This window comes from Suncus etruscus, chromosome 14, assembly GCF_024139225.1.
Source record: "Suncus etruscus isolate mSunEtr1 chromosome 14, mSunEtr1.pri.cur, whole genome shotgun sequence".
In the NCBI taxonomy this organism is placed as follows: domain Eukaryota; kingdom Metazoa; phylum Chordata; class Mammalia; order Eulipotyphla; family Soricidae; genus Suncus; species Suncus etruscus.
The window spans coordinates 31,515,616-31,539,616 of NC_064861.1; the positions used below are offsets into that span (position 1 = coordinate 31,515,616).

The 24,001-nt window shown below is 49.0% G+C and overlaps 1 protein-coding gene and 1 non-coding gene across 3 annotated transcripts in view; one reads left to right on the forward strand and one right to left on the reverse strand.

The window, feature by feature from the left end:
- Positions 1-1,206: 1,206 nt before the first annotated feature.
- VDAC1 (voltage dependent anion channel 1) overlaps positions 1,207-24,001 on the forward strand; it is a 36,129-nt gene continuing 13,334 nt past the window's right edge. Inside the window, exons 1-5 of one of the 2 annotated variants that reach the window (XM_049786784.1) lie at positions 1,207-1,325; positions 13,907-13,979; positions 14,626-14,675; positions 15,812-15,964; positions 16,069-16,121. In XM_049786784.1, the coding sequence (XP_049642741.1) occupies positions 13,913-13,979; positions 14,626-14,675; positions 15,812-15,964; positions 16,069-16,121 (323 nt within the window). In that variant the 5' untranslated portion in view covers positions 1,207-1,325; positions 13,907-13,912. Of the gene's footprint in view, positions 1,326-1,440; positions 1,557-13,906; positions 13,980-14,625; positions 14,676-15,811; positions 15,965-16,068; positions 16,122-24,001 lie in introns of those variants that run through there. The other variant, XM_049786783.1, reaches the window with a different exon arrangement.
- LOC126029071 (U6 spliceosomal RNA) lies at positions 22,115-22,221 on the reverse strand. The gene has a single exon (XR_007502727.1). It is a non-coding gene; the product is annotated as a U6 spliceosomal RNA (small nuclear RNA).

The window sequence follows — 24,001 nt, forward strand, 5'->3', positions numbered from 1 at the left end:
CTGGGGCAAAGGATTGTGTGTGGGGTGAGTGTGTGTGCGGTGGCACTGGCTGACCATAACCACGCCGCACCATCTCCCCTGACTCAGTAGAGGACACAAAGGATATTCATGTAAATCTTGCTTTACTAGAGCCAGCAGACTCTTGCCTTACATGCTGACAACTTGGGTTTGATCCCCGACATCCCATATGGTCCCCAGAGCATCGCCATGCTTAATATTTGAGTGCGGAGCCAGGAGTAACCCCTGGCATTGCCAGATGTAAAGCCCCCAACCAAAAAACCAAAACAACCCCCTCCAAAATAAACCTTCAGAACATCACTTTAGTTTTTCACTTTTTTTGGTTTTTGGGCCACACCCGGTGACGCTGTGTGTGTGTGTGTGTGTGTGTGTGTGTGTGTGTGTGTTTACTCCTGGCTATGCGCTCAGAAATCGCTCCTGAGCGTCCTAGGCTAGTGCGTACAAGGCAGACGCCTTACGCCCTGCGCCACAGCTCCGACCTCAGACTTTTTCACTTTTTTTTTTCTTTTTTTTCTTTCTTTTTTTTTTTTTTTTTGGTTTTTGGGCCACACCTGGTGATGCTCAGGGGTTACTCCTGGCTATGCGCTCAGAAGTTACTCCTGGCTTGGGGGACCATATGGGACGCCGGGGGGATCGAACCGCGGTCCGTCCTAGGCTAGCGCAGGCAAGGCAAGGCACCTTACCTCTAGCGCCACCGCCCGGCCCCACTTTTTCACTTTTAAAGGTGCTAAAAATGACTGCTTAGCAGCTGGATATAGGTAAAACACCAATGACTGGCATCCTAAACTGGGAACTTTTCCCAAGGGCCACCGCCGGGAGGTCCTGGACGCAGGAAACATTGTGTCACTAGCAGGAAGCGGAGCAACAACAATGTATTCGTGCTGCCTACATCTCCAAGTCTTCCAGCCAGCCCAGGCACCCCGCACGGTGTCTGGACCACCCTGACCCCCCACCCCCCCCATTGCATCAACTCCTGGGGCTGGGGTGGGCTGGAGAGTGAAGTCTTTGCGTTCAGCCAGAGGCACAAGAACCCCGTGCGCCTTTGCCTCCAGGGTCCCCAGCGCAGTGACCCGAAAGCGCAACCCCCTTCATCCCTGAAGGCTAAGCGACCACGCCGGGCGGGAGGTGTCCAGCAGAGGCTGCGGGAGAGGGCGGTGGACACGCGTGTCCTTGTGCACGCACACCGGGCGCACACGTCAGCAACACGCCACTCCGCGCTAGGGCGCACGCGGGCACCCCACGTGGTGTCCGCATTCGCCCCCGGCACACGCGTCCGTGGCGGGCACCGAGGGGCGCAGCGCAGTAAGGTAAGAGGGCAGGGCGCGCAGAGCGGGCCGCTGCGGTGCCCTCGGGCCGGGGCGGTGTCCGGGCGGGCTGCAGGGGCGGAGCTCGGCGGGCCCGGCGCGCCCGGGTCGGGGCGGGTCCGCGCCGCCGCCGTCCGCGCCGCTCCGCTCCGCCCTTGGCCCCGCCGCGCGCTCCGTTCCTCCCGCTGCAGCCCCCGCCGTAGCTGCTGCGGAGCCCGCGCCACCACCTCCGAGGTAGGCGCCGCGGGCCGGGGTCCGGGCTCGGCGTGCGCCCCAGGTTGCACGCGGGATTCCGGGAGAGCAGGCGGGGAGGACCTGGGAGAGGGCGTGGGGCCCGGGATCCGGCGCGGCCCGGCCCAGCGGGGCAGCAGTAGCGCAGGCCTCGTTGCTTCTCCGCTGCGGACAGGGCAGGCCGCGCGGGCCGGCGCCGAGCGGGCTGGGCGGGGAGCTGGAGGCCGGACATCCGGAGGCGCCCGCGACTGGCAGCCAGACCCGCGGGGACACGCGGAGTGAAGGGTGGCGGCCGGCTGCGGGTCTAGGTGACCTTCCCGGCGGCGCCCTCTGGCCTTGGAGCCAGGGATCTGCCGCCACCCCCGCAGCGCGCGCCATGCGGTGGCCGCTTGTCACCGCCGAGGCCAGCAACCCCAGGCCCGGCCGGTGCGCGCCTGGCACTGTCCGCGCGGGCAGTGCCTGCCGGGGCGGAATAGGAACCTGGGAGTCGACTTATAGGCCGCAGGGCCTCACGCTCCGGCCTCGGCCTGGGGTTCTGCGAGGGGGGAAAAGGAGCCTAGCGGGGAACGACGTGGCTTTCTGGGCTCTAGGAGGGATCCCTGGTTCGCTCGGTCATTCATTCACCAAAAGCTCCAGTGCGTCTTGGGAAATGGGCTCCGAGGCCCCGGGAACTTGTCCAAGGTCATACCACTGCCGGGAGCCCAGGCCTCGGTTTTCTCATCTGTGGAGTGGGAGCAGTGTTTTTCTCTCCCTCGCTGAAGCATTGCGAGCATCTGTGAGCCACGTTTTGGGCCACTTTCAGGATATTTCGGGAGCAGGAGGGAAGGCCTTTTTTTAAGTTTGCAAAAGACAAGGTCAAGACTGCAGTAGCAGATCTGAACTAAGAGCTGGTTTGAGGGCCCAACTGTAGACCCCTCTCGGATCCAGGACTCCTTCATTCCCCTGCATGCTGTTGACCAGACCAGGTCAGACTAACCAGGCGCGTCTCCATTCTCCGCTTCAGCTCTGGAACGAATTCCTACAGGGTCAGGCCCAAGCCCTTGACGTTTTGCGTTGGCTGCACCCCCGTTAGGCATTTGAGAAGGGGCCGCGTGGGTGACCGCTCTCTGGCTTTTTATGGACAGGCCGCTCACCCTTTTGCCAGAGAGATAGTTTTACCATGTGGCCTGTCCCCAGCGCTCGAGTACTTGTGGGATTAATGAGTGGGAAGGAGGGGGTGGCTGCAGGCTCAGACCATTGTCCTTCTGTCCTGGATATCCGCTTTGAGGGACCCACACTGCACATCCGCTTCCTGAAAACAGGCATGCCCAACTGACCCACAGATCTTCAGTGAGTCAGGCACACTGCAGCCGGAGGCAGAGCTGCTGGAGTTTGGAGTCACAGCTTGACATGTGCTATTTGCCTTCTTGCCTTTTTCGCACTGCCAGCCTGAGCCTCAGGGGGAACTCGTAGAACTGGTGTTTCTGGGCTTGAAGGCTTGGCGATCTGGGAGGAGGATTCTCCACACCTAGATTTCTTTCCACTGTGATGGTGGTTGGGTCTCTTATTCTCTGCGAAAAAGGAGCCCTGAATGGGAAAGTGCTCAGCTGTTGGTAGGGTGGGAAGGGCCTACCCTGAGGTTTTCTTTTTTCTTTTTTTGGGTTTTTGGGCCCAGAGATTACTCCTAGCTCTGCAATCAGAAATCGCTTCTGGTAGGCTCAGGGAACCATATGGAATGTCAGGGATTGAACTTAGGTCTGGCCCCATCATCCACGTGCGAGGCAAATGCCTTATCATTGTGCTATTGCTCCGGCCTTCTACCCTGAGTTTTTTCTTCGTCTCTTTTCTGCTTCTCTATAGGTTGCATACACGGTCTGTAGACACAGCCCAGGGGGGTATTACAGGAGGGAGTTGGGCTTCTGTTCCTGTTGGATTTATGGGGGATTTTCACCTCTACTGATGGTGGTCAGACCCCTGGGGTGCTGAAGTCCATCTTGGCCTTGATGGAGTTTTCTCTGTGCCCCATGTTGCGTGGGAGGGACTCAGACGCCTTTGTGGGGTGACCTCCTTAGGGTGCTTATGCCTCAGTGATAAGGGGCTAGGGATACGATTCAGAGATCTAGCACAAACCTCACAGAGATCCTGAGATTCTGAGGTTTATCGTTGACACTTCCAGAAAAAAAAGGGCCAAACTTCAATGGTCTGACTGCATGCTCTGCATATGGGAGGCCTGGGTTCCATTCACTATATCCTCTGCCCCTCTGAGTATGGTCCAACAACAACAATGGCAGAGTTGGCATTTCTCATTTAATTTTGTTATTGTGGGAGTCACACCTACAGGTGTACAGAGGACCAGGGCTACTTCAGACTGGTGTCCGTCAGGGTGCTGGGGTACCCTTGCCCCTGCTAGCGTTTACCTGGTCTCTGAGTCCCTGTATATGTGTGGTTGTAAGTGATCATTCATTGTTGAGAGTGTTCATTCCCTCTCGGGGCTTCATCTGTGTTGAGGCCCTGTGCCTACCATCCCAGCTCTGTATGAGAGGTCTGCACCCTCCCGGTTCACAGGTCAGGGGTGGAGCTGTCGGGCCACCCTACGTTCCTCTCCCACTCACAGTTGTAGTCACTGCAGGGAGCTCCTGGGTGCGGATGTCCGTGGGGAGTAGAGAGGGGAGGGGGTGCATGGCTGGCTGCAGGCTGGCTTGCTCTTGGACATGGTGGTCTGGGGAGTCGCGCATGTCTGTTGTGTGGTTAGTGGCACGGGCTCTCTTTGGGAAGGGTCCACTCTCCAGGGTTGTGGTGGGAGGTGTCCTCTCAGGCCCTGGCTGGGCAGTGGTGCTGAACAATGCCTCATTGTGGCTGGGGAGGACTTTGGACCCTGGGACTCAGGGTGACCTTTCGGTACCCTGCACAGCAGCCATGACTGTAGCGAGAATTAGATTCCACATAGCTATCCTCTATCTTGCCCCCACGTGGTCCCTGCCCTTGTGCTAAGCGGTCCGCCCTACAGTCTCATTCCATGCTCAGCCACGAGCTGTAGGGAAACGAGATTCAGACAGGTGGGGACTTGCCCAAGGTCACACCCAGAAATCGGTGGTGTTGGATCTATTTGGCTGGTGAGTCTACCTGCCTATGCACTGTTTGTACCCCATGGGGTTGAACCTGGCAGCAGGTTCTGGGAAACTTGTGCCCGAGGTCAAACAGGAGCCTTGGCAGTGCTTCTGGGACCCGGACCCAGACCCAAACCTGCTGCCCCCTCAACCCAGGCCTTCTCCCCTGGGTAGGGGACAGGCTGCCCCATCAGCAGCATTCTCTTGAGCCATAAAGAAGGTGTGCTGGCAGCAGCCCAGTCACAGGGAGTTTAAAATAGAAGTGACGCCTGGAAAGCTCTGTGTGTGTGTGTGTGTGTGTGTGTGCGTGCGTGCGTGTGAAGGACAAGTGCTGAGGGAGAGACAGACAGAGATAGAGATAGAGAGTATGCTGACCCAGGAGCAGTGCAGAGGAACTACAGGTTTGTGTGTGTGTATGGTGACCCAGGAGGGGACAGAGGAAGAGGACAGAGGGATAGAGGAAGGGAGGGAGGGGGAGAGAGAGACAGACAGAGATAGAGAGAACACGCAGTTCTGCCAGTATCTGGAGGGCACAGCAGGCTGTTCCTGGCTGCCTCCTTCTGCTGAGAAGTGCAGGTGTGAAGCTCCTGGAGGGATGGGCCCCATACCCTGTTTGCAGAGGCTGACTGGCCTCTGGCAGGGGCAGTGTTACTTTTAGTACAGGTGCTTCTGTGCTCAGTTCTGGCTGTCCTGATGTTCCTCCCGTGTCACAGCTGTTACAGCTCTTGTAGAAGATCGAAAGTATTCTACAGATCTCCCTTGATAAGGGGGAACCAAGGGACTCATGTATTTGTGTGTGTGTGTGTGTGTGCGTGTGTGTGTGTGTGTCTGCACTGTGGGTTGTGTCTTGGCAGAATCAGGTGCACATTCCCACAGGCCATCAAAGCTATTGCAGAGGGAATCGTGTCCAGATTGGACAGAGTGTCGGTTCCTGAGTCCTTACTCCCTTGGGCCTATGTGTGGACACCTGGGGAGATCTGGGAAGGACCCTCCTGGTAGAAGCTGGAACTTGAGTAGTCACTTAAGAAGCCCAGCAGCAAGGGCCCGCCAAGTCCTGTCAGTGCCTCTCTTTGGCTGACTCCTACCTTAAGATGAATAGATAACAAGCTGATCTGCTTTTGGGGTACAGAATGGATTGGAGGAAGAATGGGGTACAGAAGGGCTAGACAGAAGTTGACACCCTCCTCTGGGCAGTGCTCCTGGTGTCCATGCTGTGTGATGCCATGCAGAAGGTGCTGTCATTATCCACTGCTCAGAGGAGCAGAATGAGGCTGTGAGAGGGAGTGAGTGCAGAAGAGGCCACAGTCCCATGACTGACCTCTTCACTCCCTATTCTTAGTTGTTTTATTTATTTATTTATTTAGTTATCTATTTGTTTATTTATTTTTTGGTTTTTTGGACCACCCCCAGCAGCGTTCAGGGGTTACTCCTGGCTCTGCACTCAGAAATCACTCCTGGCTTGGGGAACCATATGGGATGCTGGGGATTGAACCCACATCCATCCTGGATTAGCAGCATGCAAGGCAAATGCCCTACTGCTGTGCTATCACTCAGGCCCCTCCCTACTCTTCTAGAAGGGGCCTGGGCTCCTTCCATTCTTTGTCTTCGGTCACTTTGGGTATTACTTTGTGTGGGCACTTCTGAGGGAGCATTTGTGGATGTGAATACTGGACTGGTGACTTATGTGTCTTGAGATGACAGGATGTGGCTTTTGAACAGGTGCCTTAGGTGGTCTTCTGTACATTAGGCACAGAAATGTTGGTGCGGGAGTTACCTGGAGTGAATGTACCTCCCCAAGGCCCTGTTACCTGTGTGTTTGAACCTGAGAATCATTACACAAAGCTGCTCCCTCAGCTCTTACAGTGTGACTTGTTGCAATAAGGGCACTATATAGCTATAACTATATATATATATATATATATATATATAAACTATATAACAGATATAATGGGTGCATTAACATCCCCCCCTTTTTTTGTGTGTGTGCGTGTGTACTTGTGTGTGTGTGTGTGGGGGGCTTTGGGGCACACTGATGGTGCTCAGGGCTTACTCCTGGCTCCATCTGGTGATGCTCAGAGGTTACTCCTGGACCTGTGCTCAGAAATTATTCCTGGCAGGCTCTGGAGACCATATGGGATGTCAGGAATTGAACCTAGGTTGGTTGCTTGTAGGCAAACGCCCCTACCTGCTAGCTATCTCTCTGGCCCCCTAATTTTTTTCATTCTTTTTATTTTATTTATTTATTTTTTTGGTTTTTGTTTTTGGGTCACACCCGGCAGCGCTCAGGGGTTACTCCTGGTTCTACGCTCAGAAATCGCTCCTTGAGGCTTGGGGGACCATATGGGATGCCTGGATTCAAACCACCATCCTTCTGCATACAAGGCAAATGCCCTACCTCCATGCTATCTCTCCGGCTTAGAATGCCCTATCTTAACCTCCTTTACTTTCCCCAAACAACCCTGAAACTGCCATAATTGATTTATTGGACTTTCTTCTCTCTAGCCATTAAGTTCTATGAATGTGTAGATGTAGAAGTTAAAAGGTTTCCTTCTAATTCCAGGCATCACAGATTTTCTTGACTTGCTTTTTTGTCTTACTGTGTCTTTTTTTTTTTTAATGCCACCATATAAAAATCACCACACTTTCTTTTGCCTAACACCAGGGTCCCTCCTCATGATGTTTGGGGAGACATGTATGCAATGCCAGGTGTTAAATATGAGGGCTAGTACATATAAGGCAGTTGCTCTACTTATATTGCTTTTTAACTCCCTTATCCCCCATTTATGTTACTTTTTGATGAGGGCCATATCTGGTGGTACTCAGGAGTTATTCCTGTTTTTAGGAATGACTCTACCCTTATATGTGGTGTCAGGGCTTTCAGCTAGAGTCAACATCCCCTTCTGTACTAGGTCTCTGGCTGGTACTTTAGTTTTTTTTTTGTTTTTGTTTTTGGGTCACACTCAGCAGTTCTCAGGGGTTTCTCCTGGCTTTACGCTCAGAAATTGCTCCTGGCAGGCTCGGGGGACCATATGGGATGCCGGGATGCGAACCACTGTCCTTCTGCATTCAAGGCATGCCTTGCCTTACCTCCATGCTATCTCTTGGCCCCTTTACTTTAGTTTTTATCCCTATTGGTGGACGTTGAGGGTGTGTCTGGAACTTGTGTTACCACCCACACCGTTGAGCACCCTGTGAGGCCCTGTTTGGTTGACTTGGGAAGTGCCACAAAAGTGGGTCTGAGCTGAGGAATTGCCGTGGGGTTGTACCCACTCAGCTTTGCCTGGATCTTTCTCCAGAAGGATAGTGCTATACGTAGCTCTTGTTTGGTGTGAGGTAGCTCACCCCACCTTTTTCTTTTTTCTGTTTTTGCATTTGAGCCACACTCAGTGATGCTCAGGACTTACTCTAGGCTATGTTCTCAGGGCTTAACTCTTGGTAGGGCATTGAATCCAGGTTGACCCTGTGCCCTCCTGTTGTCGTGTTTCTCCAGCCTGTTTTACTTCTTTTTCTTTTTCTTTTTTTTTGGTTTTTAGTTTTTGGGTCACACCTGGCAGCAATCTTGGGTACTCCTGGCTCTGCACTTAGAAATCACTCCTGGCAGGTGTGGATGACCATATGGGATGCAGGGGATCGAGCCCTGGTCTGTCCCAGATTGTATGCATGCAAGGCAAATGCCCTGCTGCTGTTATCGCTCCACCCCTACTTCTCCTTCCCAAGTGAGACATACCAGTCACCATTGAGGGATTTTTCTGAGCTCTTTGAGCAAAGTTCACGCTCAGCTCTGAGTCAGCAGTGGCATAGCTCATTTCCAGGGTGTTTGGTCTCAGGACTACGCCCCTGAATTCAGCTATCTTTAGGCCAAAGTGGGTTTGGGGGTGCACATGGTGGGGTTCCCCACCTCCACCCGGCTGATGCTGCAACTTCCCTGCAGAGGGAGCATCTACTTCTCCCAGGTCTGTCATCTTTCCTGTACTTAGTCATCGTCAGATCCCATGTTTCTGTTTGTTTTTTTCTCTTAGAAAACCATTCATATCCCTAGAAGATGGTCTGTCCTTATGGGATATTCACCCTGCTTGGCCTTGGCATCCGCACACTGAGCCTTTCCCAGGCTTTGGGGGTGTGTGTGCCTGATGGGCCCTGGGATGCTTTGAATTCAAGGGCGTGGTTTTGGGGGTGCCTGTGTGTTGGTGGCAGGGAGGCTGCAGTGAATGGAGCAGCTGTCACTGCCATGTAGCTGATGAGTCAAGGCAGCTCTGTCCCACCCTGACAGGCTTCGCTGCATACAGTTATGTAAGTGTTACCTAGTGCTGAGCCTGGTCCACTGTTCCCTCCTAGTTTCCAGCCAGCACTGGCTCCTCATAGCTCAGCTAGACTGGAACTTGCATAATCTGCTCAAGGACAGCCCTGGGGTGGGGGTGGTAGTGGTGGTTGGCGGGAGTTGGGGGGAAACCAGGTCTCCCCTCTGCTTGTGTGAGTGTTGGATTGATCCTTTTCAAGTCTGTCCCTGCCCTACATTCCCCTCCTCCTGGTGGGGAGTGTTCGGTTCTCTTCCTGCCTGGTGCCCACGAAGCTGTCAGAGGGCACAGGGTTGGCTGTTCTGAGACAGGTGAGCAGTTTGGAGCACATCCCGGTGGAGGGAGTGGCCAAGGCCAGGGTTTAGCCTCCAGAGGATTGTAGGCCTGATGGTGTGGAGAGAGAAGCTAGGTACCTGATTATCCTTCCAATTTTGGATTGAGAAAACACCAAACACCGGGAAAATTATTGTTGTTTTGTTTTGAGGCCACACCTGGTAGTGTTCAGGGCTTATGCCTGGGTGTGCACTCAGGAATCACTCCTGGTGAACTTGGGAGACCACTTGGAGGCTACGCAAGTGCCCTACCTGCTGTACTATTGTTCTGGCCCTGACAAATTGTTGTTTTGACTATTCAGTTGTTTGGGAAGCAAGTCCCAAAACTGGCCATTTTTTTTTTTTTTTATGAGTAGTGCTAGGAATTAAACTTCTACAAAGCTGAGACACTTCCGTGGCTTGAGCTTGTGAAGTTGCAGGATCCGGAGTGGCTGGGATGGATAGTGCTGCCTTGGTTCTTTGCTCTGTCCTGTCAGACAAAGGCAGCAGGAGGGGAGAAGGGGAACTGAAAGAGGAAGATGCACAAAAGCCGAAGCAATTGGAGGAGGGGGTCTGTGACGAAAAGAGGTTGATTCCGGGTTGGTGGGTACACTGGCTGGGCCCCCTGAGCCCCATCTGAGCTTCATCTGAGCTTTGTGCAGTGAGGCTTAGTGTCATGGATTTGGGGTGAGGTTTGCTGCGGGAGGAGTGTCTGATAGAGGCTTTGCTTCTTTAGATTTGGGGAGCCATGAAATGATGCGCATATCAGCCTACATATACAAGCTGGGGGTTCTGGGAGGTGCGACCTGGAGCTGAGATGGGCCTTCCTGTGGAGGATCGTTGGGTCTTGTGGTCCAGCTCTTACTTCTGAGGATGGGGTGATGGGTGTGATGGGGTTGGCATAGCTCAGACTTTGTGCCAGAGTGGCTGGAGCTCCTGCTGTCAGGATTCCTGTTCTGTGACTGGGACTGCTGCAGGGTTTGTTTGGAGAGGAAGAAACATTGAAGGAGGAAGCCCCCAGACTTGTGGGAACAGCATTTCCCTGGGACAGTGATCACCTTCCTTCCAGTCAGGGTTCTCAAACTCGAGGCCCACGGGCCGTAAATGGCCCTCTACAACATTTTGTGTCCCTGTCCTAGAGGAATCTTTTTGTTTTGTTTTGTTTTGTTTTAGTTGTTTGGGTCACACCCCCCAATGTTCAAGGCTTACTACTGACTTTACACTCAAGGATCACCCCGACTTTGCCTCCTGCGGCCCCCAGGTAAATTGAGTTTGAGATCCCTGCTTCCAGTGGACCCCATCCCGTTGCTTAATCCCAAGGTCTTGTACTCTAATCGCCATTTACATGATTTTCACCTGTAGCCCGTTGGCATATTCTGGATCACCACAGAGGTTCATAGGGCCCCCAGTTGAGAAACACTGGACTAAAGGACTCAAACCCCCCCCCCCAGGGACTCCAGGCTTGTGACACTAACAGGACTAAGCTCTCTGCAGCTCCCATCATTTGCAGGAAATGACAATAGCAACAAAACTAGGGCATTGTAAACAGCTTCTGGGCAGCTTGCATGCTCAGGCGATTAGTAAAATCTCTCTCTCTTTTTTTTTTTTTTTTTGGTTTTTGGGCCACACCCGGCGGTGCTCAGGGGTTACTCCTGGCTGTCTGCTCAGAAATAGCTCCCGGCAGGCACGGAGGACCATATGGGACACCGGGATTTGAACCAACCACCTTTGGTCCTGGATCGGCTGCTTGCAAGGCAAACGCCGCTGTGCTATCTCTCCAGGCCCCTAGTACAATCTCTTGAGAAAAGCAAAATAGGGCCTGGTCTATGACTTTAAAGCCATGTGCATTGATAGCAGCTTCTTTCTCTGTGAGTTCGCTTACTTGTTGGGTTTCTGCCTTGTCTTTGAAGTGGAAACTGTTATCAGGAATATAGCTTTTAGGAGCTATATTTTATGTATAAAATATTTATTTATTTTATATTTTTTTAGAGAGATAGCACAGCGGTAGGGTGTCTGCCTTGCATGGGGCTGATCCAGGATGGACCTGGTTTGATCCCTGGCATTTCAAATGTTTCCCCGAGCCAGAGGTGATTTCTGAACACAGAGAGCCAGAACCCCTGAGTGCAACTGGGTATGGCCCACCCCCTCCCCAAATAAATAAAAGGAATACCACTTTTAGCCTGCGGTCCCAAGGACCATTTTGTGGCATAGGGAACTGAGTTGTAAAGTCATGTATGTGCATATCACTGTGCTGGTCAGGGACTTGCCAGGTGCTGCTTTGTTAGTACACATATGTGATCTGGGAGCAATGGGATCCATTTAGGAAGAATGTAGTTAGAGTGGATGCAAAGGTACTCACGTATATTGGGTTTCTGGCTATTGGAGGATAATGACTGCAGAAATGGGGAATATGAAAGAAGGGGCTTCTCATAATCGGTGCTTCCTGCATAGGTGTACCACCTTGTGCCCTGCAGGCTGATGCTCTTAGTTCTGTGCACCCAATAATGAAGGCCAGGGCAGTTTGATTTATTTACAACTTCCTTGAATGTTGAGGTATTTTCTTTTTTGGGGGTCTGTTGGGGATCTGTATGGGGTGTGGGCCAGAATTGAACTATGCTCAGGGGCTGTTCCCAGGAGTGAACCCCGGGATGCTTATGGAACTATGTGTAGGGCTGAGATTTGAACGAGGGCAAGAGCTTTAACCCTTGTGCTGCTCTCCACATTGAGCTGTTTACAACATTCTGCTTGACAGGCTTAATGCTGTGCAGTAATCCCGAGTAGTACTTGATTGTTGATTTAAGAACATAAAGGTAAAAGAAAAAAGAAAAAAGAACATAAAGGTGTTGGGGCTGGAGTGATAGCACAGTGGGTAGGGTGTTCTCCTTGCACACTGCCAACCCGGACTTGATTCCCAGTATCCTGTATGGTCCCCTAAGCCTGCCAGGAGTAATATCTGAGTACAGAGTCAGGAGTAATCTCTGAGTGCTGTTGGATGTGGCCCTAAAACAAACAAAACAAACAAACAAAAAAAGAAAATAAAGGTTCATACATGCCACTCTACTATCCTGTATCTCCCAGTTTGGTGTGTGATTTCTCTGCTCTGTCACGTGTCCCAGATAAAATTATTACAGTATTTTTTCGGCGTATAAGACGACTTTTGAAACAAAAAAATAAAGTCAGCCGAAAATCGGGGGTCGTCTTATACGCTGAGTATATCCTGAAAAATGTTTCAATATGCCACTAAACGAAAATTGTCTGAATAGTGCCACAAAACGAATTTTTCAGCTCGATCCTGCACCAATCACTGCCAGGCTGCTCGGACCGCCTCTCTAGATCAGCCAATCCGAGCAGGCTTTTGATGCATGCAGATTATACAGTGTTCTATATCCGAATCTACACTGTAAAAAGCCTGCTCAGATTGGCCAGAGTCAGAGAGGACATCTATTATAGTATAACCTTTGAACCTTTGCTTGTTGTGATTGGCTCACTGTGGTACATGAGCACAGGAACACATGTAGCACATGCAGCACAGAAACGTTCTGTTTGGTACAGCGAATATAGGCCTAAACCTATGTTTTAACTGCAAAATTAGGGGGTCATCTTATATATATAAGCCTGGTTGTCTTATACGCCGGAAAATACGGTACTTCATTAAAAAGAAAATCAAGTCACACTGGCATTCAAAAACAGTTTGAGTTAATTTGGGAAGTAGACATGGATTTTTGTTTGTTTGTTTCTTGGGTCACACCTGGCAGTGCTCCGGGATTACTCCTGGCTCTGTGATCAGAAATCACTCCTGGCAGGCTCAGGGGACCATATGGGATGCCGGGATTCGAACCACCATCCTTCTGCATGCAAGGCAAATGCCCTACGTCCATGCTATCTCTAAGGCCCTCGACATGGATTTTTTTTTTTGTCCATGTGAAGGAAGAGTTATTGCCTAATGAATCAGGCTTCCCTGTATCTCTTGGAGAAACATGATGCTCAAAAAGTGCATGCCCCTATAGTTTAAAAGGGGGGCTCTCTCCTACAGGTACTAGATAGGCACTCCATGCATATGGAAAACCTGAAAAGCTCTGGGTTTTGTTTAGTGCATTTAATGTCTTCATGCTAGACATTTTGAAAGGAGATACCAGGTATTGGCCAGACTCCTGTAATCCAGTCAAGTAGCTGGCTCATGGGAATGTGTCTTTGACAGTTAATTCATTCGGCAAACATTTACTGACTCCTACTATCTTCCAAGTCTGTGCTGTTGCAGGTTGGCCAAGAGTTCAGGTTGAGCTACTGTCAACAAAGACTTAGGGGTGGGGCCGGGAAGGTGGCGCTAGAGGTAAGGTGTCTGCCTTGCAAGCGCTAGCCAAGGATCAAGACCGCGGTTCGATCCCCTGGCGTCCCATATGGTCCCCCAAGCCAGGGGCGATTTCTGAGCGCATGGCCAGGAGTAACCCCTGAGCGTCAAATGGGTGTGGCCCAAAAAACAAAAAACAAACAAAGACTTAGGGGTGTCAGGGAAAGGAACCTCCTTGCCTGGCAGGGTGAAGTGCCTGGAGCTCATTGCTAGTGATTTTATGAGTCGCTAATTACATATAACCACCTTTATTGAAAGAAAAGCAATTTCCCTCATTACCAAAACATTTATTCTAAGGGTTCTTTTGTTGCAGCAGAAGATGGCTGTGCCTCCCACGTATGTCGATCTTGGCAAACCTGCCCGGGATGTCTTCACCAAGGGCTATGGTGAGTGCTGCCCCTGGGGTCTGCCAAGCATAGCACTGGCATGCGGAGTGGGAGGATTACCAACTACAGTGATTGTGGCTTTGGTCAGTCAGCTCTCAGCACTTTCAGAGAAAGAGCTGAGCTCACTGTGTTGGGTAGAGCACATGAGTGATATGCCCAGAGCTGTTGGCTCCTGATTTGTCCATGCTGCCTCTGCGGTGCTCTGGCAGCTCTGTGCAATGCACTGCGAAGGAGCCCATGTTCTAAATTTAGCCGGCCCTTGGGTGGGTGCCCGACTGTCAGGCACTTCCATCGCAGACCCCCTGGGAATTCATGTGGGGCTCATATGGGGCCCGGGCCCTTTTCATCTGCCACTGTTCCCCAGCAACCGTGCTGTGCACATAGGCAGGTCAGCAGTGGCAAAGAGGCAGCCCACACCTTTGATGGCATTTTTTGTTTGATTTGTTTGGAAGCCATACGTGGTGGTGCTGGGTCCCCTCTTAGTGATGCCAGGGATCAAACTGGGCTCCAGTTTGCATAGTGGGAGCACTAGTCCTTTGAGCTGCCCCATGGCTTCCATTGGAGACAGTTGTCAGGAGCCAGCTGCAACACTTGCTGATGTAGTAATAGTTGTTGTCTTTTTTTCTTTTTCTGATTTTTTTTTTAGGGTTTGGCTTAATCAAACTTGATCTGAAAACAAAATCTGAGAATGGACTGGTAAGTTGTCTGAGCCATGCAAAGCAATGCTGATTCCATGAAGAACTGCTGTTTTCTGTATGGTTGGGTCCCACAGAGGATCTTTCTTGATTCATGGCAGTTTTGGGCTGTCACCTTTATTGTATATCTGTGAGATGGGTGGGCTGAGGGGACCATGCCCTGTGGCCTCCAAAACAGCAGCTGTGAGTGACTAGGGCAGGCTGCAGGGTTTGTTTTCTTTGTGTTTCTGATTTCACACTTGGCCTGTGTTCAATAATGCCACATAGTTGTTAGGCAGAAAAAAAAGTGGTGCCCTTTAAATTGTGCCTGTGGTTATTGTTGGAAGAGGCTTGGGGGTGGATTTCCTGCTAAGTGGCCTTTGCTAGAGGCTTTGCTCTGGCTGGGCTGGAAGTAGGATGGAAGCAGGGGAGCCTCCTCTAGGTCCAGCATAAATTGCTCCACAGGAGGAGAAGAGAAGGCACCTCCACATTCACTAAAGATGCCTTTAACCAGCAGCCAGCTTGAACTGCTTCTGCACTCACATATCTTTTGTTTGTTTGTTTGTTTGTGGTGCTTGGAGTTATTGTTGGCTCTGCACTCAGGAATCACTCCTAGTGGTACGTGGGGGACTATGGATGCCAGGGATCTATTCAGGTTCGCTTCATGCAAAGCAAGCACCCTACCCACTGTGCTGTCTCTCCAGCCTCTCACTCACATATCTTTTTTCTTTTTGGTTTTTTTTTTTTGGGTCACACCCAGTGGTGTTCAGGGGTTACTCCTAGCTCTGTGCTCAGAAATTGCCCTGGCAGGCACTGGGGACCAGGATGTGAACCATCGTCTGTCATGTAACACTCACATATCTTATAGGCACATATGGGCACGTACTCTTCTGTCAAGGGCTGGAGAGATAGCGCAGCGTTAGGGTGTTTTCGGTGCATGTGGCCAACCCAGGACCAATAGTGGTTTGATTCCCGGCATCCCATTTGGTCTTTTGCCAGGGACAACTTCTGTGCGCAGAGCCAGGAGTAATCCCTGAGCATGGCCGGGTGTGATCCAAAAACCAAAAAACAAAAGGAACCAGATGGTCCGTTTGGGGTTGGCTTTATGCCAAGTGGGGAGTGGCCTGCAGGCCCCGTGACTTTCCGTCTCCTTTCTAGGAATTTACAAGCTCAGGTTCAGCCAACACAGAGACCACCAAGGTGACAGGCAGCCTGGAAACCAAGTACCGATGGACCGAGTATGGGCTCACATTCACCGAGAAGTGGAACACGGACAACACACTAGGCACTGAAATCACTGTGGAGGATCAGGTACGAGGTTTTGGGGGTGCCTGGGAGAAGACCCCACCTTGACCCAGCACCTGCAGACCGGCCCCAAAACTAACCCTGCCGGCAAATGTTCTCTTTCTGTTCAGCTCGCACGTGGCCTGAAGCTGACCTTTGACTCCTCCTTCTCTCCAAACACTGGGTAAGCATCTGCTTTGCCAGGATACTTTGTGGAATTTTATGCTATGATTTGCTGTTCTCTTGGTTTCTGCTTTCATCCTGAAGATTGTGGGGTTTCTGGTTCAGTGACACCCCATTTCCTGGGAGTATGGTTGCTGGAGAGGCGGGTGACTGGGTCTGTAAGACATTTGGAGTGAAGGTGGGAAGCAGGGCCAGCCGGCTGTCAGCTCCATTTTTCAGGCTTGGAGCATCCTTCCTACAGCTTCCTGTTCAGGGACACTCCAGACCTGAGGATTCCAAGGATTTGCTTATTACTGCCTTGGGACTCCAGCCATGGGCATTTAAAGCTTGAGGTTACATCCTCGTGTTGGGAGGCACGAAGTGTGTTGACATGTCCAGATCCTGGTTTTTTCACAGTGGCTGTGATGAATCATCTGTTTCTAGGGCTTGGGAGATGGTTCAAAGGGTTGAGAGTGAGCATGTAGGATCCCTAGGCTTGTTGTCTCGCGCTGCATGATGCCCTGAGCCCCTCAAAAAGAAAAAAAAAATAAAGAATTCTTCTAAAATATACTCTTACTTTATTGCCAGAGTAGTGGTCTTATAAGCCTGGGAAAGTTGGGTTTTTGTTTATTTGCTTTTGGTTTTGCCTGTGATTCAATTTCTCTTGGCTCTGCACTCAGGAATCACTTCTAGTAGGCCTGGGGTGATGGGTGCCAAATAGGATGCTGGGGATAGAATTTGGACCACTATTTGGACCACTAGCAAGATATGTATCCTACGCATATTATTGCTATACTCTTATACGTATATATAATATATTAATATATTATATGTATATGATATGTATACTATTGTATACTATTGCTCTAGCCACTGAAAGTTGTCTTTCAGTGACAGGCTCAAAAGCATATACTGACCATTTTGCAGTTTTTTTTCTTTCACACCCAACTGTGCTCAGGGATCATATTTGGTGCCAGGTGTTTGTTTTTTGGGCCACACCCAGCAGTGGGATTACACCTGGCTCTTCATTCAGATATTGCTCCTGGCAAGTTCAGGAGACCATATGGGATGCCAGGGATCGAACCTGGGTCCATCCCGGGTTAGCAGCGTACAAGGCAAATGCTCTACCACTGTGCTATTGCTCCAGCCTCTGGTGGTTGTATGCATGGCAGGTGTCCTATCTGCTGTAATCTCAGTTAATTTTGTGGGGGATGGAGGCTTATACTTAGCAGTAGTATTGAATCCAGCAGCACCTACAAAAAAGAAAAAAAACACAAGCGTCTTGATCCCTGGTTCCTCACTTTTTATTTTATTTTTTTGCATTGGGTAAAATACACATATAAAATATAACCTTCCTTAAAAACTTAGTTTTCGGGCCCGGAGAGATAGCACAGCGGTGTTTGCCTTGCAAGCAGCCGATCCAGGACCAAAGGTGGTTGGTTCGAATCCCGGTGTCCCATATGGTCCCCCGTGCCTGCCAGGAGCTATTTCTGAGCAGACAGCCAGGAGTAACCCCTGAGCACTGCCGGGTGTGGCCCAAAAACCAAAAACAAAAACAAAAAAAAAAAACTTAGTTTTCATCAAAAGTATCTTTTGTAGAAGTCAATAGTGTGGGCGGCATATGGGGATAGGAACATTGGTAGAGGGAAGGGCTCGGTTTTGAAGCATTGTATACCTGAAACCCACTCGTGAATAACTTTGTAATTTCTCCGTGGAGGCAGGAGAGAACAACAGGTAGGGCACTTACCTTGTACAACCTGACTGCAGTTTGATCTCTAGTACCTGCCTATAGGATTCCCAAGAATGATCCTGGAGGGGCTGGGGTGATGACGCAGCAGTAGGGCATTTGCCTTGCACGAGCTGACCTAGGACTTATCTTGGTTTGATACACCCACGTCCCATATGGTCCCCCGAGCAAGGAGCGATTTCTGAGCACTATCCAGGAGTAACCCCTGAGCGCCACTGGTATGGCCCAAAAAGCAGAAACCAAAAAAAAAAAAAAAAAAGAATGATTCTGGAATGATCCCAGAGTACAGAGCCAGGAGTAAACAACCCCTGAGCATCACTGGGTGTGGGCCTCCCTCCCCCGCAAAAACAAAACAAAACAAAACAAACAAAAACCCTTTCTGGACACATTCAAGTGTATGGTTTAGTAGTTTTATAAATTTCATTTTTCACCATTGTGTTAATTTATTTTTTCCCCCACCCTACCCTCAAAAAGTATTTAAGAGAGGGAGAGAACCTGAGTTTAGACTCTCTACTGGGTTGCAGTGTGACTACAGGACTCTGGACTTCTGTCCTAGGCAGACGTAGGCTTTTTTGTAAGTTGGGTAAGTTGGTAATGGGTGGTCAGAATGCTGTTGCTGGGTGTCTTCAGACTTTCAGGTATCCTCCAGGTTAAGAAAAGCTGCCACAGATCTTCTGATAGAATGGGGGGCCTGGGTATGTGCCTGCATCCTTGAGTTTGCTGCTCTGATAAGGCATCCTTGGAATTTGTGTTTTTTTGGTTTTTGGGTCACACCGGCACCACCCAGGGGTTACTCCTGGCTCCACACTCAGAAATAGCTCCTGTCAGGCTTGGGAAACCATATGGGATGCCAGGATATGAACCAACGTCCTTCTGCATGGAAGGCAGATGCCTTACCTCCAGGCTATCTCTTCGGCCCCATCCTTGGAATTTTTAAAGGATTTCGCACACTCCTGGGAAGGCTTTCAGAGACATTCTCAAGGCCCTGTAGGGATATCCATAAAAGAATATTTTTGTATATTTGTTTTTGGTTTGTTTTTGGTCATACCCACTAGGGAGCTCAGGGATTTCTTGTCTTTGCTCAGGGGTCACTCCTGGCAATACTGTGGGGACCGTATGTGATGTAGGGGATCAAACCTACTCGACCCATTTTATATCTTTACTTTTTTTTTTTTTTTTTTTTGGGCCACACTTGGTGGTGCTCAGGGGTTACTCTGGCTATCTTCTCAGAAATAGCTCCTGGCAGGCACGGGGGACCATATGGGATGCCAGGATTCGAACCAACCACCTTAGGTCCTGGGTCTGCTGCTTGCAAGGCAAATGCCGCTGTGCTATCTCTCTGGCCCCATCTTTACTTCTTTAATTTTACTTTTTGTTTTATTTAGTTTATTTTCTTGGGCCACAGCTGACTGCTCAAGGACTGATGGGTGACTTCCCTGGATGTAGGGTTAAGGTTTGGTTATTCCACAGTTCCCAAAAGGGAAAAGGAAGGATAGGGGAAACTGTTCTAGATATATTCATCTGCAGTAAATAATTCACACAGATATGAGGGTAATAGGAGGCAAAAAACTAGTATTCAAGCAACTCACCAACAAGCCAGCTGCTCCAATCCATGAACGAACCCACAAGCCTGCAGGAAAAAAAAATGCTCTCTCCCTCAGCTCCCTGCTTCCCATTTATTTAGATCCAAAAACGTAACCCTCCCTTCAGGGGAGGAGAAAAAGCTGGCACTGAGAACAGGTACAAAAGAGAACTATTAAAGACTTCTGTATACCTAACAAAGGACCACTCCTGTTAGTACTGAGAGACCATATGGGTCAATGGTGATCAAACCTGGGTTGGTCACTTTTAAGACAAACCCTACTGTGTGCAGTTTCTCTGGTCCCTTAATTTACTTTTTATATATTTATTTTTGGATTTTGGGCCACACCCAGTAGTGCTCTGGTCTTACTTCTGGCTTTGCACTCAGGAATCATTCCAGACAGTGCTCAGGGGATCATATGAGGTGGTGGGGTTAAAACCCAGGTTGTTGGTAAGCCCTCTGTATTATGGCTCTGACCTACTATTTGGAAATTATTGTATAATTATCATGTTATAAGCAGTGTTGTTCAAATAGCACGTGTGGTTCTCTTATGCCCTTGACCTGGCTTCCCCTAATGTGCACATGTTACATAACTATAACCTGATCACAAGCAGCGGATTAAGGCTGATGTCATGTTGATAGTAACTAGTCTGTGGTCCTTCTGGTGCCTTATTTCTAGTCTACACTTAAGTCCAAGAAACTGCCTTGCATTTTATACTGTTACCTTTATTTCCTGTGGTCTGGGATATTGTCTTAGTCTTGCTTTGTCTTTCATGAGCTTTGTACTTTTGTGGGGCACACTTAGCAATGCTCAGGGCTTATTTCTAGCTCTACACTTAGGGATCACTTCTGGTGATGCTCAGGGAACCAGGTATAATGACAGGGATCAAACCTGGGTTGACTGCTTGCAAGGCAAGTACTCTACCTGCTGTATTGTCTCTTGCCCAGACCTTTGCACTTTTTTTTTTTTTTTTTATTAACTAGTTACTTTGTAGAATCTTTCAGTGTGTTCCTCATACTGGCAGACTTGGGGGACCATATGGGGTGCCAAGGATCAAACCTGGGTCAGCTGTATTACAAGGCAAGCATCCTACCCGCTGATACTATTGCTTCTGCCCCAGGACTCACAAGTTTGACTGTACTAGAAGTGGTGTGTTATGTTCTTAATGCATGATGTCAGGAGGTGTCAACAATAAGGAAAAGCTCTTTCTTTTCCTCTATTCATATTGTTGTGGATTCATGGACATTTGTAGGTTGTTCATTATTAAAGTTTGATACTTATTGTCCCAAATCTAGCCATTGGGTGTGTCTTTAAGTTGACATCCTGAGTGCTTTGTCATGCCCAGACTACCAGCTTTTTGAGTACCTCTTTAAAGCTGATCTTGGCTCATTTTCTAATTTCTCTTGCCCATTTGTATGGTTATTCAAGGAGTCCTGAAACATTTTACTGAAGAAAGATGTTTAGAAACCAAGTTTGTAGTTCCAAGATGCACACATTTTGGGAAGCTTCTGGAAAAAAAGTTTTGAACATTTGATGGAAATTGAAAACAAAGCAGTTTTCCAAGTGACTGAGGACATTGGCTTGAGCATGCACCCTGACATCTGGAAGGAGTGAGCATAGACCACATCTGGATGATGTTCTAGGGCTCATCTCAGGACCAGCAGCTGCACTTGGTAACTACCACAGATAAAGCCAGCTAGTTAACCACAAATCAAGGTCATTCCTTTCTAACTTAGCACCATCATTTTAATAGCAATAAAAAGCCTCACTGGTAAGTGAAAAAAGAAAAACGCCAAAGGTGGGAAATGTTGTACTAGAGCAGAAATCTGGTGCAGACCTGAAACTTTGCTCCAGCTCTGTCCATTTGCCTAGAACCTTGAGCCCTTGGCCAGGTACCAATGGAGAATTGTATATGGGTTTACCATGTACCATGGTGCACACCACTGCTCACATTTTGTTGTCGTCAGCAACTTTGTATCTGTTAGTTCAGAGAGACCTGATTTGGGCGTGGGGTGGGGTTGTATGTATTTGTGGACTACATTCAATAGTGTTTAGGGGTTAGTCCTGGCTCTGTACTTAGGGATCACTCCTGGCAGGCTCGGGGGGGACCATCCGGAGTATTGTGGGTTGAACCCAGGTCGGCTGCATACAATAGATGTGCCCTACCTGCTGTGCTATTGCTCTGGCCCCATTTTTTCCTATTCTGGTCTCCCTTTCCTTTCCAGTGTCAGCCACTGAGGAGATGTCTTTTTATTACTCAGTACATGCAACATAGAACTTTTGGATACTTGGCCAGAACCCAGGTTTGGAGCAGGCAGATCACGATAGGTTTATTCTGAGTTTTCTTTTTTGCCAGGGAATTTGTTTGGCTCTTCATTGCTCAGAGTTTGTGAGAATGCATAGAAGCATTTTGAGCAAAAGGTGCAAATGGTCACTTAGGAAGGTAGGTTTGTGGGTTTTTTTTTTTTTTTTTTTTTTTTTGATTTTTGGGTCACACCCGGCAGCGCTCAGGGTTTACTCCTGGCTCTACGCTCAGAAATTGCTCCTGGCAGGCTCGGGGGACCATTTGGGATGCCGGGATTCGAACCACGGACCCTCTGCACTTGAGGCAAACACCTTACTTCCATGCTATCTCTCCAGCCCCTAGGAAGCTAGGTTTTTTTTTTGTTTTGTTTTGTTTTGTTTTTAAATATGGAACGCTTCACGAATTTGCATGTCATCCTTGCGCAGGGGCCATGATAATCTTCTCTGTATCGTTCCAATTTTGGTATATGTGCTGCCGAAGTGAGCACGAAGCTAGGGGTTTTTGTTTTCAACTGTGGCCTCTATTATTTCACCTAAACTGTGAGTTCAGTACCTGAACTGTCTAGCCTTTACATTTCTTACAAGGGAAAATTTTATCTTTTGTGTATGTGTGTGTGTAATTTTAGACTTGGAAAAGAATGCTTTGAAAAGCGTACTAAGTACAGTCCTAGTTCTTGTTTCTCAGCTTCAGTAATTATCACTTATGGCTAATCACATATTATTTGTAAGTCTATAATCACTGCCTGTCCACTTTAGATTATTTTATATGATTTATTGTGAATAAATTGTAAATAAATTGTGGATAACAGAGGTTTTTTTATTCTTTTTTTTTTTTTTTTTTTTTTTTTTTTTTTGGTCACACCCGGCGATGCTCAGGGGTTACTCCTGGCTGTGTGCTCAGAAATAGCTCCTGGCAGGCACGGGGGACCATATGGGACACTGGGATTCGAACCAACCACCTTTGGTCCTGGATGGGCTGCTTGCAAGGCAAACACCGCTGTGCTATCTCTCCGGGCCCGGTTTTTTTTATTCTTTAGTGAAGTAATATTGCCTGGCCACTCCTCCAGTCTGGCTGTGCAGGCCTGAGGGGTCCATTCATTGCTCAGGCCTAGCTGGTGTCAAGGCTGCTAGAACCCAATGATACTTGGGAACAAATCCAGGGCCAAACCTACAAGGTATTTTCTCTACCAGTGGGCCACTTTCCTGGCCCAGTACTTTTTTTTTTTTTTTTTTTTGAGATCAAAGATGCAAAGAAAGAAGACAAGGTAAAGTTACAGTGGGAAGACAACCACCCATAAACAGAATTCTCAGAAGAAATCCCCTTGCTGACACCTTAATTTTGAACTGTTTTTTTTTTTTTTTGGTTTTTGGGCCACACCCAGCGGTGCTCAGGGGTTACTCCTGGCTGTCTGCTCAGAAATAGCTCCTGGCAGGCACGGGGGACCATATGGGACACTGGGATTCGAACCAACCACCTTTGGTCCTGGATGGGCTGCTTGCAAGGCAAACACCGCTGTGCTATCTCTCTGGGCCCCCAATTTTGAACTTTCAGCCAAAGAGCCTTAAGAAAAATGAAAACCCATGCACAATTACTTTGTCCCTCAAGTCCTCAGATTGTAGTACATTATAACATTTCTTAGCAGCAGTACACAAAGCAAACTAAAGCCACAAAGTTTATGTAACTCCTTTAACATTGAAGGCATAGTGTTTTTTTTTAACCTCTATAGTTTAAGTGGTTTTCTAAGGATTAGAGTCAAAGGAGCACAGCTAAAATGATGTTAGAGTGGCAATTTATTGTTTGCATAGGTCCAGCAAAATATGGGGGCATGGAAAGGAAAAGCCTTGGCCTAAATACAGGAGGCCTTACCCCTGAAGTTTTCTGGCAAACTCTGGGCTCCAGGCATACTAGGTTGTCCAACCCAAGTCATTGTCTGTAGTGCCAATACACTTTTCTTTTTCACATAGTCACTGTTGTTGGTGTCCAGTTTCTGTAAAGATCCTGGAATCTGTGCATATTCTACATCAAAGTCAGGATGTTGTGGAGCGTCCTCTAGCTTCACATCGCAATTAGAGGGCAATGCAGAAAGCCCTGACCTGAAAGCAGGTCTTTGTTGTTGTTAAGTCTTCTGGGTGTTAAGGGAAGTCTCTTTTGAGTAGGTTGATGTGAGAGCAGTGGTAGTGTCTTCCCTGGTAGAGGATTGCTTCCAGGTTATGTTATAGACAACCTTGGTTGTTTTGTAGATCTGGCCCAGTATTATTAAAAACAAT